The following is a 21,926-nucleotide window of genomic DNA, read 5'->3' as shown; positions in this document are numbered from 1 at the left end:
AGAGACTTCCAATCAGTTACAAAATTAAGGTAAATGATTGAATATTACTAAAATATACAATTGCGTTTTTTGACCATTTCGGTAGAGTCAAAGTTGACCAAAGGTTGAAATTTTGGCACTTATCGTTATTTATATGAAAATATCTCAAAACTAATAAAAGCTACAATCATGAGCATTTTTTTGTTGTATTCTACATAAAAATGCACACATTTTCATATATAATACTCCATGTAACGGCTAATTTAAAATGGTACAAAAATTATGTCAAAGTGATGAAATAATTTCCGAGATGTGTCACAGATACTTTTTAGTGCGGCAAGAAAGAAATTCGCGGTTGCGTGCCTGAGTAACGATTATAAAAAAAACAACACCTTGATCCGTGAACTCCCAGCATCCCCCAAGGCGCGTGATTCAAGAGTTTTCGGCTGGTAGGCCTAAAAGTATTTTTCCACGAATTTTTAAAAAAACTTTTGTATGTCGACGTAAAATACGTCCAGTCGGCACCCGAGAGACAAACAATGTCGACGTAAAATACGTCCAGTCGGCAGTAAAGGTTAATGTTTTCAAATAATAATAATAATAATAATAATAATAATAATAATAATAATAATAATAATAATAATAATAATGAGTGGCTAAAGAGTGCATGGGAAGAAGGACTAATCAAAGTAGACGAAGACGCAGAAATATACAGAGACAGGAGAATGACAAACAGAACAGAGGACTGGCACAACAAACCAATGCACGGACAATACATGAGACAGACTAAAGAACTAGCCTGCGATGACACATGGCAATGGCTACAGAGGGGAGAGCTAAAGAAGGAAACTGAAGGAATGATAACAGCGGCACAAGATCAGGCCCTAAGAACCAGATATGTTCAAAGAACATTAGACGGAAATAACATCTCTCCCATATGTAGGAAGTGCAATACGAAAAATGAAAATGATATTGTTATAATACAATAAAGTTTTGTACATACTTACCTGGCAGATATATACTTAGCTACAGTCTCTGACGTCCCGACACAATTCAAAACTCGCGGCACACGCGACAGGTAGGTCAGGTGATCAAGTCCATTCCCGCCGCTGGGTGGCGGGACTAGGAACCATTCCCGTTTTCTAATCAGATTTTCTCTTCCACCTGTCTCCTGGAGGGAGGCTGGGCGGGCCATTAATCGTATATATCTACCGGGTAAGTACGTAAAAAACTTTATTGTATTATAACAATATCATATTTGTACATGCAACTTCCCCGGCAGATATATACTTAGCTGATTGGCACCCTTGGAGGAGGGCAAGAGACAGCTACATACTCAATAGATATAAATATAAAAAACAGGAAAACAACATATGTTGTAGGTATAGTAACAAACAAACTTGGTTCCTACCTGAGAGGGCAGAAGACTTCATGGATACTGTCTATGAGTCTGCTTGCCTCAAGAGCTTCAGAGAGGATGAGACCTGTGACTGATAACCCTTTTGGATCATGCCAATGGGGGCTTGCCCACTTACTTGACAGAGCCTTGTCTTGGATCGTGCCAATGGGGGCTGACCCACTTACATGGCAGAGCCTTCACCTGTATCATATCAACGGGGGCTAACCCTCTTACATGACAGAGCTTTAGGCACTTAAGATACTACAAGGAGCACAACAACCAATCCCGACCACCTGACCACACTAAACATGTTAGAAACTACGACTTGAAAGGGGTCCACCTCCAGTACCCTCTTCCAATCGACCTAATAAACACATCACAACCATTAAAAACCCTAACATAACTATACTAAAAAGGATTGGCTTCAGCTCCCTGTCCCAGCAACGAATCCGCAGATACATAAGCTCCAAGAGAGAAACATTTATCATAAGTTACTCGAATGTCTCTTAAATAATGTGATGCAAAGACCGAGTTGCATCTCCAATAAGTTGACTCGATGAGAGTTTGTAGAGACAAATTCTTGTGGAAAGCCAACGACGTAGCGATGGCTCTCACCTCATGAGCTTTAACTCTTAGGAGCTCGAGGTGCTCTTCCTTACAGGCTAAGTGGGCTTCTTTGATCACATCTTTAATAAAGAAAGCCTGAGCATTTTTAGAGATTGATCTTTTAGGATCTCTAACAGAGCACCATAAGCTTTCCTTATTACCACCCAGTTTTCTCTTCCTCTCTAGGTAAAACTTAAGGATCCTGACTGGACACAGAGTCCTTTCTTGTTCTCTTCCTGTCAGCGAAGACAGTCCCTTAACCTCGAAAGTCCTCGGCCAAGGTTTCGAAGGGTTTTCATTCTTCGCGAGAAAAAGGGGCTTGAAGGAACAGAAAGCTGAGTCGTTCCTGAAGCCAACAGTATCTTCTAAGGCTTGGAGTTCGCTTATCCTCTTGGCTGAGGCTAAAGCAAAGAGAAATAACGACCTTCTTGTCAGATCTCTGAACGAAGCTGTATGTGGAGGTTCAAATCTGGGGGACATCAAATATCTTAGGACCACATCCAGGTTCCAACTGGGTGTCCTAATATTCTTAGTTTTCGAAGTCTCAAAGGATCTAATTAAATCATGGAGATCTTTGTCCTCTGCAATATTTAGGCCTCTATGCCTGAAGACTGAAGAAAGCATGCTTCTATAGCCTTTAATTGTGGAGACGGCCAGATTACATTTCTCCCTCAAGTAAAGGAGGAAATCGGCTATATTTGTCACAGAGGTACTGGAAGAGGATATCTTATGAGCTCTGCTCCATCTGCGAAACACCTCCCACTTCGACTGGTAGACTCGAACAGTAGATGGTCTTCTTGCTCTTGCGATTGCCTTCGCAACTCCTCGAGAAAAACCTCTCGCTCTGACAAGTCCTTCGATAGTCTGAAGGTAGTCAGACTGAGAGCGGGGAGGTTTTTGTGATATCTGTCGAAATGGGGCTGTTTGAAAAGATCGCTCCTGAGTGGGAGCCATCTCGGAAAGTCTATCATCCATTCCAGTACCTCTGTGTACCAGTTTTGGGCTGGCCAAAACGGGGCGATGAGAGTCAGTTTGGCTCCTTCTGCTGCTGCAAACTTTCTCACCACTTCTCCTAGAATCTTGAATGGTGGAAAAGCATACCCGTCAAGTCCGGACCAACTGAGAAGGAGACCGTCCACTGCTACCGCCCTTGGATCTGAGATTGGGGAGCAGTAATTTTCCAGTCTTGTGTTCCAATGTGTGGCGAACAGGTCTACGTTCGGTCTTCCCCAGAGGTTCCAAAGTTCTGTTGCAGACCTCTGGATGCAGGGTCCATTCCGTAGGAAGTACTTGCTCCTTCCTGCTCAGAAGGTCGGCCCTCACATTCTTTTCTCCTTGTATAAATCTTGTCAGGAGAGTGATGTTTCGCTCCTTGGCCCAAAGCAGTAACACACTTGCTTTCTCGTAAAGGGAGAACAAGTGAGTTCCTCCCTGCTTCTTGATGTAAGCTATGGCTGTAGTGTTGTCGGAATTGATCTGCAACACTGATCCTGAGATCTGAGCCTCGAAGTGCTGGAGTGCCAGATGAACCGCTGCCAACTCCTTTAGGTTGATGTGCCAGGACACCTGTTCCCCTCTCCAGGTGCCTGACACTTCTCTCGCGCCCAGAGTGGCTCCCCAGCCCAACTTTGAGGCGTCGGAAAATAACACTAGCCGAGGGCTCGGAGCATGAAGGGACACGCCTTCGTTGAGCGTGTGCGGGTTCAGCCACCAACGTAGCTCTTCCTTTATCTTCCTTGAGACAAGGAAGGAGTCTGACAACTTTTGGGACTTCTGATCCCAATTCTCCTTGAGGTAAAATTGCAGAGCTTAGATGAAGCCTTCCTAGAGAAATGAACTGTTCCATCGAGGAAAGGGTCCCCAGAAGACTCATCCAATCCCTCGCGGAACATTGTTCTTTCTCTAGGAAGGTTGCTACTTTTTCTAAGCAGCAGTCTTGTCTTTCTTGTGACGGAAAAACTTGAAAACCCTGAGAATCCATCCGAATCCCCAGATAGATGATGCTCTGCTGGGGAATCATCTGGGATTTCCCAAGGTTTACTAACAGTCCTAAGGACTGGGTCAACTTCAGAGTCAAAATCAAGTCCTCCAGACAGCGGACTTCCGACTGGGCCCGAATCAGCCAGTCGTCTAGGAACAATGATATCTGAACCCCTTTCAGTTGTAGCCAATGCGCCATATTCTCATCAGACCTGTGAACACTTGCGGGGCTGTTGAAAGCCCAAAGCAGAGAGCCCGAAACTGAAATATTTTCCCTCGTACCACAAATCTCAGGTATTTCCTGGACGAAGGTTGGATTGGCACATGGAAATGCGCATCCTGAAGGTCCAGGGACCCCATCCAGTCCCCTGGACGAAGGGCTGCTAAAACAGAGGATGTCGTCTCCATCGTGAACTTCTTCTTTGCCACGAACAAGTTCAGAGCGCTCACGTCCAAGACCGGTCTCCACCCTCCTGAGCTTTTTTGTACCAAAAACAGGCGGTTGTAAAACCCCGGGGAATGGAGCTCTTCTACTTCTATTGCTTCTTTGTCCAGCATTTGGCTCACCAGATGTTGAAGGGCTTGGTTCTTGATAGGGTCCTTGTATTTTGCTGTTAACTCCCTTGGAGTTGTCGTCAAGGGAGGTTTTTCCCTGAAGGGGATCAGATATCCTTTCTTGATGATGGAGAGGGACCAGGCATCAGCCCCTTTCTGTGCCCAGACTTTGTGAAACTTTATAAGTCTGGCACCCACTTTCGTCTGGAGGACTGCTGTTTCACTGGCTCTTAGCAAAAGGTCTTCTTGAAGACCTTCCTCTCTTCTCCGATCGTCTACTCCTAAGAGAGGATCTAGGGGCGGACCTTCCCCGAAAGGGCTGCTGGAAGGGAGCCTTTTCCTTCTTTGTCACCGGGACCGCTACTTAAGTCTCTTAGCCGATTGAGCCAGAAGATCTTGCGAGGCTTTCTCGGATAAGGACCTAGAAATATACTTAACTATTTCTTGCGGAAAGAGGTGACACGACAGGGGCGAGCATAAAAGAGCGGATCTCTGAAGAGGAGATAACGACTTGGTTAAGAATGAGCTGTATACCGTTCTCTTCTTAAGAATACCGGATCCAAAGAGGGAGGCAATCTCGGTGGACCCATCCATCACTGCCTTGTCTAGACACGACAATACACTGGCCAGTTCCTCCATGTTGACGAATTCCGGATCCTGAGCCTTCTTGGCTAGAGCTCCTAGAGCCCAGTCCATGAAGTTAAATACTTCGAGGGTACGAAACAGGCCCTCGAGGAGATGGTCCATTTCACACATTCCCCAAGCGGCCTTCGCGGACTGTAGGGAGCGTCTCCATGAAGAGTCTACCAGAGCGGAGAAGTCTGCATCAGTGGATGAAGGGAGTCCCAAGCCCATGGGCTTCCTTGGTATCGTACCACATGCCTGGTTTTCCAGCAAGCTTGGACGGTGGGCAGGAAAACACCGTCTTTCCTGCTTCTTTCCTGGAAAGAAGCCAGCTCTCTAGACCTTTAATAGCCTGCTTCATCGAGAGAGTCAGGGTCATCCTGACGAAGGAGGGGGACTTCGACAGCTTAGTACTGGACAACAAAGATCCTGGGGAAGGAGGGCAAGCCAGGCGAAGAGAATCTCCGAATACTTGCAGGAGGAGAGAAGCTAGTCTCTTGAAATCAGAGATCCCCGCGTCCTTAGGGGATTCTTCCTCAGACACTTCTTCCCAAGCCGCTGCTGGAGAGGAGGGCTTTTCAGGAGAAAGACCCTTAGGAGGAGAAATACTTTTCCCCCTATCCAAAGCCTTATCAGGAGAACAAAGTCTCTTCCCAACAAGAGCTCTATCAGAAGTCGAACCAATATCCACTTGTTGGAGATTAGCAGAAGTAAGGCGCCTGTTACCATCCTTGGTTCTAAAAGGGTCCTGGCGCTTCTCCGGGTCCTGGCGCCAAACAGGAGGCGCTTGTGTCCTTGAAAGCGCGCCTGTCAAAAGTAGGGCGCCCACTAAGATTAGGGCTCATGAAAGGCTCCTGGCACCTGCGAGGAGACTTGCGTCACAGCGGGGGCGCCTGGGAGGCGACATGCGCCTGAGAGGAGAATGGCGGTTGTCTTGATCTCGGCGCCATGCAGGAGAGGCGCTTGTGTCCTTCACAGGAAGCCTGGAAGGGGAAGAGCGCCTGCCAAGATCCTGGCGCCTACTAGGAGAGGCGCTTAAGTCCTTATTAGGGCGTCTGGAAGGCCTACTAGGATCGGGGAGCCTCTTAGACTCTAGGCGCTTGTAAGGAGAGGAGCGTCTGTCCCTTGAAGAGCGTCTGGAAGGAGAACGAAGCCTGCTACTTCCAGAGAAAAGTCGTTCTCAGTGTCTGTACGGAGAGGGGCTCTCGTCTCTCCCGGGAAGTCTGGAAGAAAGAATTCGCTCACAGGAAGCCCGGGAAACGTCTGAATACAGGAGGCTCTCAGGCTCCTGGCGCCTGTCAGGAGAGGCGCTTGTGCCTCGCGACAAACTCCTAGAAGATCTCTTAGAAGATGGGAGCTTCCGATCAGAAGAAAGCCTGACAGGAGAAGACGTACGTCCATGAGCGGAGGCATAAGAAGTAGAAGGTTTCGCTGGGGACGAATACCTTTCAGGAGAAGGGCGTTTGCTTGAGCCAGAGCGAAGACTAGCAGCCGCTCTCTTAACCGAGCTCTTGATAGGAAGGGAGACATCCTTCTTTCGAGAAGAGCCCTTCGAAAGTACTCCTACCAGGGCGGACAACTGTTCCTGGAGGCCAACCAGAACTTCCTTTGTCTTCGAAGAAACTCCTTCTGGCGATCTTGGAGCTCTCTTCTTCTGAGCAGGCGAATAATCCGGGAAAGGCTCAGGGCTGGAGTCCAACGTGTCGCCTACAGGCAGGCTTCCAGGCCATCTCTTGTAGAAGGACCGAGAACTTAGACAAGGAACTCCACCCTCGTCTAGGCGAAGACGAATCTGAGTCTGAAAAGCACTTCCGTAGGACGCTTTAACAATAGCTATCCTTGGCAGCCTGGGAAGAGTCTATAGGTTCTGCCGAAGGGACGCCTGACCGTTGGGGATACTCTACATCCCCCTTGCGGCTGTCGACATTCCTCCTCCCCTGGTCATGGGAGTTTGGTAGCGGTCTAGGCCTAGACTGGGGACACTGCACACATCACTGCACAAATCACTGCTCTTACCTTTGTCTTTCATTGCTTGAAGTTGCGTTTGCAAGCTACGAATCGAGGCTCTCATTGCAGCCATATCCGCAGACGAATCCATGGGTTCGCTGCGGGGGGGAAAGGGCTGAAACCACACTAGGAGCAGGAGAAATCAAAATAAAAAAAACGGTCCACAAAAAGCGTATGCCAAAGCTAAAGATCGAATATGTCACAAAAGGTCAACCAGAGAATCCTCAGCAAGCGAGAAAGAATTTCTATGCAGGAGGAACCAACAACGATGTTGTCGGTACCGGTGACAGAGAAAATCTGATTAGAAAACGGGAATGGTTCCTAGTCCCGCCACCCAGCGGCGGGAATGGACTGATCACCTGACCTACCTGTCGCGTGTGCCGAGAGTTTTGAATTCTGTCGGGACGTTGGAGACTATAGCTAAGTATATATCTGCCAGGGAAGTTGCATGTACAAAACCATAAACCACATAGCAAGCGAATGCCCGGCACTTGCACAGAACCAGTACAAAAAGAGGCATGATTCAGTGCCAAAAGCCCTCCACTGGAGCCTGTGCAAGAAACATCAGCTACCTTGCAGTAATAAGTGGTACGAGCACCAACCTGAGGGAGTGATAGAAAACGATCAAGCAAAGATCCTCTGGGACTATGGTATCAGAACGGATAGGGTGATACATGCAAATAGACCAGACGTGACATTGATTGACAAAGTTAAGAAGAAAGTATCACTCACTGATGTCGCAATATCATGGGACACCAGAGTTGAAGAGAAAGAGAGGGAAAAAATGGATAAGTATCAAGATCTGAAAATAGAAATGAGAAGGATATTGGATATGCCAGTGGAAATCGTACCCATAATCATAGGAGCACTGGGCACGATCCCAAGATCCCTGAAAAGGAATCTAGAAAAACTAAGATGCTGAAGTAGCTCCAGGACTCATGCAGAAGAGTGTGATCCTAGAATAATAATAATAATAATAATAATAATAATAATAATAATAATAATAATAATAATAATAATAATATAACTAATTACAAAAATCATATGTGATAGTATTTTTAAAAAATACTACAATAATCTTTCCATATTACTCTTTCAAATAAGGATTACTTTCTCTCTCTCTCTCTCTCTCTCTCTCTCTCTCTCTCTCTCTCTCTCTCTCTCTCTCTCTCTCTTACAAAGATGTATGATTTTTGTATGATAAATAAATGATTTACTAATTTTCAAATATCAATACTAATGAAAACAGCAATATTATCAACTCAATAACCCTTAAACGCCGACTGGACGTATTTTACGTCGACATTTTTTGTCTCTCGGGTGCCGACTGACGTATTTTACGTCGACATACAAAAGTTTTTTTTAAAAATTCGCGGAAAAATACTTTTAGGCCTACCAGCCGAAAACTCTTGAATCACGCGCCTTGGGGGATGCTGGGAGTTCACGGATCAAGGTGTTGTTTTGTTTACAATCGTTACACAGGCGCGCAAGTGTGAATTTCTTTCTTGCCGCACTAAAAAGTATCTGTGACACATCTCGGAAATTATTTCGTCACTTTGACATAATTTTTGTACCATTTTAAATTAGCCGTTACATGAAGTATTATATATGAAAATGTGTGCATTTGTATGTAAAATACAACAAAAAATACTCATGATTGTAGCTTTTATCAGTTTTGAGATATTTTCATATAAATAGCGATAAGTGCAAAAATTTCACCCTTTGGTCAACTTTGACTCTACCGAAATGGTAGAAAAACGCAATTGTAAGCTAAAACTCTTATATTTTAGTAATATTCAATCATTTACCTTCATTTTGCAACTAATTGGAAATCTCTAGCACAATATTTCGATTTATGATGAATTTATGAAAAAACTTTTTCCTTACGTCCGCGCGGTAACTCTTCCGAAAAAAAATCATACATGCGATTCTGGTAATGTTTGCACCATTTTAAATTAGCCGTTACATAAAGTTTTATATACATAAAGTTTTATATATGAAAATGTGCGCAATTTCATGTATAATACAACAAAAAATAGTTGAAGGTTGTAGCTTTTCTCATTTTTGAAATATTTGCATATAAATCACGATAAATAGAAAAAAAACCACGTTCTGTCAAATTTGACTCTACCGAAATGGTCGAAAAACGCAATTGTAAGATAAAACTCTTACAGTCTAGTAATATTCAGTCATTTATCTTCATCGTGAAACAAATTCGAAGTCTCTAGCACAATATTTAAATTTATGGTGAATTTTTAAAAAAAACTTTCCTTCCCTCCGCGCGCGGATTCTCCGCCACAAATCTCCGAAATGCGTAAGTCCCATTCTCGGAATATTTGCTCCGTTTCATATTAGGCATTTCATAGAGTTTTATATATGAAAATGTGCGCGATTTCATGTAGAATAAAATGAAAAATATTTGGAAATTGTAGCTTTTCTTATTTTCGAAATAATTGCATATAAAAAAATATATAAAAAAAATTCGACATTCGGTCAACTTTAACTCGTCAGATATGGTAGAAAACTGCATTTTTAAGCTAATATTCTTACAGTATAGTAATATTCAATCATTTGTCTTCATTTTGAAAGAAATTGGAAGTCTCTAGGACAATATTCAGATTTATGGTGAATTTTTGAAAAAAAATGAAAAAAATATTGTTTACGTCGCGCGTTACGAATTCATGCATTATTTTGTGATAATATTTTCTCTGTGTTGCTTTTATCGTTTTACAATGTGTTATATACCAAAATGATTGCAATTTAGTGTACATTACAACGAAAAAAAAAGTAACTTGTTACCTTTAACTGTTCTGCGCACAGCGCGATTTGAATACAATTATATATGAAATTTCGTTTTTGCGCTATCATATATCGCATTATTTATATATGATGAATGAATAAATTTTTTCATTTCTGATGGTTGCATACTAAACTTCAGGCAATGACAAAAAAAGGAGCCAAAATGAACTCTTAATCTTGAAAAACTAAGCGCGCTGTGATACATATTTTTTCCGCTTCCGCGCTCACTCTGAAACGTCTCCGGCACACGGGAGACATTTTTTTTTTACCGCTTCGGCGTTTAAGGGTTAAAGAAAATACTCAAGTGAATTAGTAAGATTTTAGTTTATAAATAAAAAAATTATGTAAGAATGAAAGAAAATCCATTCTACCCTGCATCTGTCTTTGAAATCCAGGTAGCCAAGCTGAGGCAGCTGGGGTCCAACAGCTGTCAAATATATCAAGTAATGTGACAGGAGGGGGTGAAAGTTGCCAACTAGGTTGTGTTGCCCACTCAAGTCTCTCTCTCTCTCTCTCTCTCTCTCTCTCTCTCTCTTACTGAGATGAGAGAATTTTTATGGTACATGTATATATGTTTATTAATATTTTCACATAATAATAATATTAATAATATAACTAATTTCAAAATTCATATGTGATAGTATTTTAAAGAAATACAATAATATATTCATTTCATTCTTTTAAATGAACATAACTCTCTCTCTCTCTCTTTTGCCACACGAGATACGATACGTATATCATAGTTGTAACTCTCTCCCTCTGTTTGTGCTAGAAGTGTATGTATACAGTATATCTTTAAGAGTATTACTGCATTTTATGGTAAAATAATAATATACAGTACTAGTTTTCAAATAATATTAAGTTTAATGAGATTAAACAATAAAAATAACATTTCTCTCTCTCTCTGTTTTACTTATGAATGTTCATTTGTTTTGTAGAATAAATAAATGATTTACCTTGTAACTAATTTTCAAATATTAATAAGATTAATAAAAAAAATGGTGATTCTCAGTCTTTTTATCCATTTCGAGGAAGGAGGGCGGAAGAGTAAATGACAGTTTGATATACTATTGGTGGAGGGGAAGGAGTCAGTCTGGGAATTATTATCTCTCCCTCTCTCTCTACATTATTATTCTCTCTGGCTCAGAAATAATTCATAATTTCACTCTTGATGGTCAGATATTATTATGTTGCCATTCAATGGTCTCTCTCTCTCTCTCTCTCTCTCTCTCTCTCTCTCTCTCTCTCTCTCTCTCTCTCTCTGTTATTGGCTGTAGGTATATATTTCTAATGGTAAAATGTTTAAGATGACTTTGAAATTATATCAATAATATAACTTCAAACATTAATACAGTATAATAGGTTAGTAATTTAAGGTATATTTAAAGTAGGATGTTATTTAAGGTATACATTTGGTATCTGAACTTTCAAGATATGCAGTTATATGCATTTTAGTGGTGGTTCTAATTATTCGTGGGTTTTAACTATTCGCGGGGGTGTCTGGTACACATCTCCCGCGAATACGATACGGGAACACTGTACAGCTGAATGCAAGAAATGAAACGATCCACACAAAACACTGGTTGTGTAATTGCCATCCTGCATAACACAGCTGAATATAATAAGGTGATCCACACAAAACACTGTTAATGTGGTTGCCATCCAGTGTAACGGTTATGTGGTTGGCATCCAGCAAAACATAGCTGAATGCATAAAATGAGACGATCCACACAAAACCCTAGTTAGTTCGCCATTCAATGTGTAGTAATAACAATTAAATGCATGAAATTAGATGATCCAGCTACCGCATTTCCACTAACGATACTTCAATCAATTGTGTAACACAAATGAAAGTAGGTAAAGCTAAGTACCCTTTACTACCCATTAGGAATTGCTAGTCATCTACTCATAACATGCCATGATTGGGAATGAGAAAGCTAGGGATGCAGACTGCTGATTTTCAAAACACTTAAAAGACATCTGTAGTCCTTTTAAGATAAATGAATAGTGAAAATGTACATAACATAAAAAAAGAGAACTTGGGGGAAAATGAAAAATACAACTTTCAAATAAAATATACAACTTGCAAATAAAAGCCGACTGCATCTTAATAGCGAATGGAAGGTTAGGGATATAGGTCTTTCTCAATGTGAAGAGGACCTCTTACTCACTAGAGTTAGCATGATTGTTCTTTATACCACAGTAGTAGTCCGAATTCAATTCTAAGCTCAGCCAACGCAGAATCAGAGGAATTTATTTCTGGCAATAGAAATTCATTTTTTGATATAATGTGGTTCGGATTCCACAATAAACTGTACATCCCGTAACTAGGTGACCAATTGGTTTCTAGCCACTCAAAAATATCTAATCCTTCAGGCCAACCCTAGGAGAGCTGTCAATCAGCTCAGTGGTCTGGTAAAACTAAGATATATTTAGTTTTAACTTTAACAGGGTCATTCAAGTCAAACAAAAATGAATGGTTTACAATTTCCTCAACTTGAAAAAGTACTATATTCATTGAAAATTTTCTCTAAATAAACTCATTTGACACCCTTTTCATTCATATTTCCATCTCGGCTACAAATATATGGCAGCTCACCAATGCCTGTTCATTACAAAAGTAAATAAAAGCTTTCTATAGGAAATGAGTTGATAAAATATGAGAGAGAGAGAGAGAGAGAGAGAGAGAGAGAGAGAGAGAGAGAGAGAGAGAGAGAGAGAGAGAGAGAGAGAATTTTATTTTAACCACCTCTTATGCTTTAGAAAAGTGGAAGCCGACCCACTCCCTCCAATTAAATATCAATAATCAAAGCAATATTGATAATACTGCACACAAATCTGCCATCAAATGGATAATCTAATGTTAAAGGAGCTATATTAAAAGATATCCTTTATTTTCCAATTCTCATGAATGTTGATATATTGCTTACCCCTTAGCTGCTTATCAATGCTGATAAGCAGCTAAGGGGTAAGCAATATATCAACATTCATGACAATTGGAAAATAAAGGATAAAATCAAGTTTTAAATAATAAAGAGCTCAATTGAGTACTTTAGTCTGGGATGTGAGACTATACTTCACACTTTTTCAGGTTATGCAAAAGACCACGGTAGATGTTGGTGCAAAATAATGTCTAGTTGTGATTAAGGTGAAGAACTAACCTTTTCCTTTTGAATCATCCAGACTTCTTGTTTCTCTCAAAGGAACTTTATCCACTGCTAGCCTCTTCATTTCTGGCCTCTGATTTATCACAACTGGAGCAGCCACTTGATCGTCCTGGCAAGGTGGAGCATTTTGATCTTCCTCTCTCTGATTAATTCCTTCATTACTTCCTAACTGAATAACTGTAACATGTCCTCTTTGATCCTCTGGTCTGGTTATTTTATGGGAGTCTCGGGGTGCTTTATCAACTCCTTCTATGTTTTCTGATTTTTCTGTACCCTGTGTTTTTTCACTCTGCACAGAATGAACAAATTTATTTCTTTCTGTTCTCGCTGAAACTGGCTTTGGAAGCGTGGGTATAGTCAAGACTGGCTGCACTTGGGACACTCCTCCTTGAGTACACACACAGGGAGAAGAGCTCTCTTTTTCAACACTACTGCTTTCTATGCTAACACTAACATTTTCAGACTTGAAAGCTTTTCTAAACTGTTCAGTATTTTCACTTTCACTCCCCTGAGGTTTCGAAATTCATCAGACACTAAACTTTATTTTGAAGACAAATCCTCACGTTCTACCATCAGTCTCTCTTTGTGAATCTTCAGAAGTAGACTCTTTTTCAAAGTCTCTTTTACCATCATGATTTTTCTCATGGTTTTTCTCCTCCTCTTCCCTTCTCTGAGCAGTTCTCAACTTCCTCTGCAAAAGAGCAATTTTATGTTAATAAAAGATAAAATGGAACAGAACCAAGTTTGACTGATCATAAATACGACCAAACAAGACCAATGCTTCAAGTTAGTGATTGACTAGCTAACATTTAACCTTTGAACAGTATTACCTTACATTCAGTATAAATCTAAAATCAAATAAGTCCTTTCAAACTTTCTAGTTACATTAATGAATCTTTAATTCGATTTAGCAAGTAGTATGAAACTTACAGATGCTTCTAGAGTTCCACTGTTAGCAATATGCAATATGGGACATTACAAACAAATACAAGTTCAACAATTTTTTATTTCTTTAAAATATGGAAGTTTACATGTTCAAAGATTCTTGAAAAATAAAAAACCATTTGAATAATGTACATTACAGTTTTGTATATTTTCAAGAATGCTAAATTTGTGTGATGTTAATGAACCATAAATCTGGCAAAAACCTTTACTTTTATGAACATCTTTTAAAATAGGAATGACAACCTTATATGACTTTTTGGGGAATGACAACCTTATATGCTTCAAAAACAATTTTAAATGTCTGTAAAAATGCCACATAAAAAGATGCAGGAAGAGAATCAATGCCATTTGTTCATATCATTCTTATGATGTATAGCAATGTTCATAAGTGGAAGTCAAAGACTTGAAGATTTCAAGGCCTGGCCCAATTTATTAAAGTGCATAGGAACTCAAGACTTGGATGTCATCATAACAAACAATACTTCAATGAAAAAAACATTGTCGCATTTATTGTGATCTATGATAAAAACATAGAGCTGACACAACTCAGTTTCAGCATGCCCACATATGAAATTTTATACAAGCACCCAAGAAACAACCAGATTAACCGTTTAATAAAGTAACAATTCTCTGTGCTTCCCAAAGACCTCCTTCTTCCTTTCTTCTGGAAACATTCTGCAGCATCTGGGAATGAAGGCTACAAGAAGAGATTCTTGCTTCATGATCTCCTCCTCAATTTCGCTTACAGTTCGCAACTGTTCAAGCGTCCTTTCTCCCCCAGAGCTTCTAATAGGTGGAAAGTACCTGTTAACATAAATAAAATATTGACATATTTCAATGCCAAAAAATTTTCATACCTATATATGAATCAATACTACATACTACAAAGAACCATGAATTTGAGGGGAAAAAAATCTAGTGATAAGGACACTGCCGTGGAAACTTTGCCTGTAAATGCAGAAGCAACAGACAAAAAATGCAATATCTGATTTTTTAGGGATACAAAAGACTTCTGGAAAAAAACTGAACAATGAAAAGTGGTATAACTTTCGTTGTTTAATGCAAACTGATTACATATACTAATAAAATTGCTAAAATTTTCCTCATGAAAACTTTTTTCCTTAAGCATAAAAAATGGACAATACAAATCAAAAGCAGTACTATAATGAAATAGTTTTTAGGAACAATATCTGAAACTTTGCTTCTCTTCTCATTCTGACCTGTGCTACAATTAGTTTTCTTAATGTACCTACAAAGGTGGATATGAATTATCCTTCCTAAACAGCATTGCAATTTATGCTGTAAGTTTGCAATACAGGCAGTCCCGTTTACAACGACGGTTCCATTCTTGAGACACATTGTTAGCCGAAAATCGTCGTAAGCCAGAAAATCATCAAAACTCCTAAGAAAACCTTACTTTTAATGTTTTGAGTGTACAGTGGTACCTCGACATATGAAAGGCTCAACTTACGAAAAATTCGAGTTACGAAAGCAAATACAAAGATTTTTTTGGCTCTACATACGAAAATAGTTCAGGATACGAAAGGTTGTTGCTGTAAAGTCCGAGTTTCGCCCGGACCACCGATAATTTTAAAACTCGTGCGCCGCCAACTGAATAGACTCGCCACCATCCTCCCGCTCTCCCATTGGTTCCTGATGCTAGTCACCACCATAAGATCCTGCTCTCCTATTGGTCAGCATCTCTCCCATCATCCCTCTACATAACGGCGTTCTTCGGTCACTCCGAAGCAGCATCGTTTGTGTACACACGCAGAATTCTTTCGTTCTATATGATTTCATTTATTAATGTAAATTCGTTAGTAATTTCGTTGCAGTACTACTTTATTGTGTTGTGTGAGAACTTTAGTACATATACTATATAACTTAATTATGTACTGTATACGTACGTGTAGTAATGGGTCCCAAGAAAGTTGCTGAAGTTCACGGAAAGAAGAGGATGCTTTCTAAGGAGACGAAGAGGGAGTTCATTAAAAAATATGAAGCTGGCATGCGATTGAGTGTGATCGCTAAGGAATACAGATCCGTCGACGATAGGCACCATCCTTAAGCAGAAGGAAGCCATCAAAGCAGCTACACCTTCCAAGGGCGTGACTATTTTGTCTAGCAAGAGGAGCCACGTGCCCGATGAGATGGAGAGGCTGCTTCTTGTCTGGATAAAAGACAAAGAAATCGCTGGCAATACGATAACCGAGACGGCAATCTGCCACATGGCCAATGCTATTTCTGGGCTCAGCTCGTGTCGCTGCGCGAAATATCCTTTAATCTATTATTTCTAGGGTAAATGTACTAACACATACCAGAGAATAAATAAATAAAGAAAAAAGGTCAGTATAACTGACTCGCTCACCCAAGAGGGTGTCGGTATGAACACTATGGCGAGTGAGACCACTACCACGAGCCAAATGCCAATAGAATTCTCCCACTACAAAATCCCTCCAAGAGGAGAGCCGACCCACAGAGTGGGCAGCAACTACTACTACTACTCCATCCCATGCTGCCGACTGCTGCGCCTCTGGTGGCCATCCTTTTAAGTTAGCGCACACGATTCACACGTGCCCGTTTTTTACTCCGGTTGTTTTTATTTTGCGCCCTTTTCTTTGGATTTATTTACCATGGAGCGTGCAGCCATCACAGCAGCTAAGTTAAGTACGTCAGTTGTTTATTGCTATTTGGTTTTAGCCGGCCCACAGGCCCGTATTTTGCCGTTTTTTTAGGTATAAATACGAAAACAAAACTCTAGGTCGGAAGCATCGGCAGCATGGTGGTCTGCCTCGTGGTGGGTTCGTTCTTGGTCGCCCATACCCAGAACATCCCCTTACTTAAGTACGCTCTTTTTCTATTATCCGCTTTGTTTAGGGTACGGTCTACACGGTTTTGTCATGCATGCATGTCTTTTACCTTATGTAGGCTCCTTCCATCCAGACCCTAGCCACGGCTCTTAGTATCGGCCTCGGCTAGCTTTGAGTGCGGTAGGACTTGCCTTTGGGTTAGTCGTACACTCCTGGATTTTTTTCTCCTACTATGTTGTTTTCTTTCTTTCATTATTATTCATTTGATTTATTTATATGTTATTTGTTTAGGTTAGTTAGGCGTCTGGGCTTGCTTAGCCTAGGTTATGGCCCATAGGCCTATATTGCTACCGCTCTTCAGTTCGGTTGCTTCCCGATAGCCATCTCTGATCAGTTGGTTATGTTTCTAGGCTTAGTTGTCTAATGTTCTTACCGCCCCGTGGTCACTACGTGATCACGAGGCAGCCAGACGCCTGTCCAGTCACCTTCCCCCCCCTCCCGCTCTTCTATAGAGTCGGGGGGGGGTGGGTCGGTCTGCCCATGCTCGCTCCGCATACCCGAGCCTGCCTCCCTTTCTCCCCCAGACGGAGGAGTAGAGGGACGGGACAGACCCAGACTGGACTCGACCTCTCCGGCTTCTCGGTCCGGCCGGATGGTAAGATGGTGACTGGCCTTTCCCCCCTCCGTTGCTACCCCGTCGCTCTGTTACTAGCCCGAGTCTGTACGTATGTCCTCTCGCTCTTTCCCACCTTACTAGGGCTCCTTTACCACCACCGGAGACCTGGCATCCAGCGGAAAGGTGCTAGTCCACCCAGCAGGGTGGACCGGAGCATACAGTTGGTCCCTTCTAACCACTCCGTCTCGCTGAGTTACAACACTCCGCCACGCACGGGACTTAGTCCGGTACGTTCGAGTTTTAGGTTAAGATCTTTTATGTTAAACTAGTAAGTTTATCTTAAGTACCTTAAACACCACCCCTCCCTTACCTGTCTCACCGGATCTCTCCGGGGTTATAGCCTATTCAGGCGATAAGGGAGGGGTTATGCCCAAATTTTTCCGAGCTCCGGCATGCATCGGAGTTCTTCTGTCCTTTAGCCTGTAAGTGATAGTCTTTAAGATACTCATGTGTCTTTTCACTTACAGACCACCAACTGTGAGCATCCGGGATGCGCCGCCACACTTCAGGACCCATGTGGACACGAAGTTTGCCGGTCCCATCTCCATGCGCGGACTCCGCACGGGGACATCCAGGTCTGGTACCACGAGACGTGTACCATCTGTTACGATCTGGTGAGCCAGCTCTTAGACGGTGGTAAGTATTCCAACTCCGGAAGACTGCGTCCTCATTTGTTATAGTGCTTAAGTTTTTACATTAATCACTAACTTAAGATAAAATTCAGGGGGTCTTATAGCCCCTATAAAACTTTTAAGTAAGCTTTAAATTGATTTTAGTTTTAAGTTATTCTTAAAATCTAATCAATACCCTCTCTTCCAGGCCTCCGGCTGTGAGGGATACCGCGACTGGCAACCCTGCGGGCCTGGTCGGCGGTTTTGGGAAGAACGCCGCCAAGGGTATTGCCCTACATCCTTGAGAAAAAGGTTGGCGGTACTAATCTTCCCCGGAGGCAAGGCTTACAGGCTACGTCGACCCAGCAGAGGCGGCCCCGACTATCGCTCATCCAGCAACAGCTGGCTGCCTCGTTGACGGACCAAGGCCAGGACATCTCCTCGGAAGTCGCGAGATTGATATAAATGTGGAACCTATGGTAGGTGTAGACGACCTGTGGTCGAGGTAGGTACGGGGTGGGACACCCAAGGGATACCCTTGGGTGCAAACTGGTTCTTCTACCCCTGCAACCTCTCCATCCTTCCAAGGCTTTACAGGTAATGAACTATATACTTCTCCTGACGCTTCAGTTAGACCCAAGGTCAAGGGTCAAGCAGTGAAAAACTTGACGAAGACGTCGTCGTCGTCTAAGAAGACGGCTTCGGCGTCATCTTCTTCTCGTAAGTCTCCGGCTAGAAACCCCGGAGCAGAGAGATCTAAAGCTTCTGGGTCCGGCTCTAAGTCCTCGAGGAGTAGATCCTCCAGGGAGAGATCTCACACTCCAGCGAGTCGTCAGTTCCGCTACCCTTGGTTCCGATTCAGAGCCACCCTTCCACCTCCGCAGCAGCTCCGGCTTTGGACTCCAACGCTGGTCTGTTACAACAAGTGGGCGATCTGGTTGGGTCTCTGAAAAATAGCATGGAACAAATGATCTCTCGGTTGTCTGATAGGATTACCTCTCAGGACAACATTATAGCCGGACTGAGCCAAGCTCCTCTAGCCTCTCCTCCACCTTTCAACACAGGTGGAGCCCAGCTACCCCCGTATGACTCTCTACCTCCGTTCTCAATGAACAACCCTTGGAGAGTAGCGTCATACGCCCCCATTCCAGGACGGGCTTATCTCTATCCGGAATGTGGAACTCGGAGGGTTGAGGACTTCGAGTTCTACCCGGAAGACCTTCAGCCTCCGTTCATCGGCTACGCCAGGCTCACCGCCTCAGCCATGACTCGGGATGATAAAGTACCAAGGAGACAGTCCTCTATTCACGTGACCAGGCTCAGAGAGAATGGCTCAGGTGTCTAGAGGACATGGATTGTTCCAACACGAAAATCCAACCTTTTAAGAGTCCGTTTACGATCTTTACGATGGAAGAGGGTACCCCGCTCCCTTTCTTGACAAAGATCGCGACAACTACTATTCCAGCAGCCCAGAAGGGGGATTCCATGCCTCAACTGAAGGAAGCAGATCCTACATCTCCTTTACTTCCTTCAGCCGGTGAATTGTGGAAGATTTACCTAACACCTTTCTCAGCTGGCAAACTCAAACCAGACTGTGCTATGGAGCAGTTTGGTGAGAAGCTACCTAGGCTTCCAGATAGCCTTATTCAGGCAGAATTCGATGCCAAATCACGGTTAGCCAGGTCTATTAATTCCATGGCTTTTGTTTATGACCGAGGTGGCTACCATTGCCTATGGGTCGGAGCCACTCTTCAAGCTTCTTACCAAATCTTTGACTCAAACGGTGCAGTCGGATATGTTTGAGTTCGCCACTGCCAGGACGAATTGTAGGAAACATGTCCTACAAGAAGCGACAATTCGACACGAGCCGAATAAGGTTGCTTACGTCAAGCATCTGGGGAGCAGACCTCTTCCCAGAAGCGATGGTGAAGGAGGTTCAGTCAGAGGCTACGAGATTGAACCAGAGCCTTAAAGACCGTTGGGGTCTTACGCAAAGACGACAGGATCAAGCCGGTAAGGGTAAGGCTCAAAGGAAACCTAGACGTTTCCAGCCCTACCAGAAGAAGCAGCCACGCTTTTCTCAGCAAGTTCCGGCTGTTCCCTTGATGCAAACAGCCCAACCTTCCACCTCAAAGGCTCAGTCGCAGCCGATTTATGTTATCTCCCCTCAGCCTCAGCCCTCCACCTCTTACGCCCTCTCTCCAGCCTACAACCAGGTCTTCGAGGGTCAAGCTTCACAGAAGTATGACCGCTCGGGTAAGGGAGGCAGAGGTAAGCGATCCTTTCGTGGGAGAGGATCGGGAGGTCCCTTTAATAGGGGAAAACATTTCAGGGGAGGCCGAGGAGGCTACCAGAACCAATGAGGAACTTCAGGTAGGAGGGAGGCTGTTTCACTTTCGCCACCGGTGGAACTTCAGCAAGTGGGCTCAGAGCATTGTGTCAAAAGGCCTGGGTTGGAGCTGGTTAGCGAACCCACCCCCATCCAGATTTTCGGGACTCCGCCCAACCTTCTTCCAAGGAATTGACGGAGTATGCGGAGGATCTCCTTCAGAAAGGAGCTATAGCGAGAGTTCAAAGGTTAAAATTTCAAGGACGCTTGTTCAGCGTGGCCAAAGAAAGGCTCACAAAAAAGAAGGGTAATCTTAGACTTGTCCCGCTAAACTTAGCATTCGCTGCGACAAGTTCAAGATGCTCACGATCTCGCAGGTGCGGACCTTACTTCCCCGTGGGGCCGTCACCACCTCTATCGATCTTACCGACGCTTACTATCATATCCCTATTGCAAGACACTTCTGTCCGTATCTGGGCTTCAAGATAGGAGACCAGACATTCTCCTTCAAGGTAGTTCCTTTCGGGCTCAACGTAGCACCAGGGTGTTTACGAAGCTGCGGAAGGTAGTAGTTCAACAACTAAGATCGCAAGGGGTTATGGTAGTAGCGTATCTCGACGATTGGTTGATCTGGGCTTCAAACAGTCGAGGAATGCAACAGAGCAACACTGAAAGTGATTCTAGGCTTCAAGATAAACAGGACCAAGTCAAGACTCACTCCAGAGTCAAACTTTCAGTGGCTAGGCATTCAATGGAATCTATCCTCCCATACTCTGTCGATTCCATCAACCAAGAGGAAGGAAATAGCGAAGTCAGTCAAGCAATTTCTGAGTCACAAACTGGCGTCAAGAAGTACTCAGGAAAGGATCCTGGGTTCACTCCAGTTTGCATCAGTGACGAACATCCTAATGAAAGCCAAACTGAAAGACCTAACCAGATCTGGCGCTCCGAGCAATGTCAGGTCCAGGGACAAATTATCCTCAGTCCCTCTGATTCTAAAGAATCGACTCCGGCCGTGGGCGAAAGTCAAGAACTTGTCGGTGTCAGTGCCTCTTCAGTTTCCTCCACCAGGGATCACCATCCACACGGACGCTTCATTTAAGCGGTTGGGGAGGATATTCCCAGTTCAAGAAGGTTCAAGGAACGTGGTCACCTCAGTTCCGTCAGTTCCATATAAACGTACTGGAAGCAATGGCAGTGTTCTTGATCTAAAAAGGTTACGTCCGCCAAAGTGCTCCCACATAAAGCTAGTCCTGGACAGCGCAGTGGTAGTACATTGTATAAACAGAGGAGGCTCCAAATCACGTCATCTAAATCATGTCATGGTAGCCATCTTCTCCCTAGCGGACAAGTTCAGTTGGCATCTCTCCTCCACCCATATAGCTGGAGTGAGAAACGTCATAGCAGATGCTCTATCCCGATCAGTACCTCTAGAGTCC

The 21,926-nt window shown here is 43.1% G+C and overlaps 1 protein-coding gene across 1 annotated transcript in view; it reads right to left on the bottom strand.

Moving 5' to 3' along the window:
* The window catches only part of LOC135214634 (ralA-binding protein 1-like), a 262,110-nt gene that overhangs the window by 24,471 nt on the left and 215,713 nt on the right, over nt 1-21,926 (bottom strand). Inside the window, 3 exon segments of the mRNA XM_064248970.1 lie at nt 13,111-13,624; nt 14,686-14,759; nt 14,762-14,865. Of these exon segments, the coding sequence (XP_064105040.1) occupies nt 13,111-13,624; nt 14,686-14,759; nt 14,762-14,865 (692 nt within the window).

This window comes from Macrobrachium nipponense, chromosome 46 (assembly GCF_015104395.2).
Source record: "Macrobrachium nipponense isolate FS-2020 chromosome 46, ASM1510439v2, whole genome shotgun sequence".
Taxonomy (NCBI): Eukaryota; Metazoa; Arthropoda; class Malacostraca; order Decapoda; family Palaemonidae; genus Macrobrachium; species Macrobrachium nipponense.
This window is presented reverse-complemented; position numbering and strand designations above follow the sequence as displayed.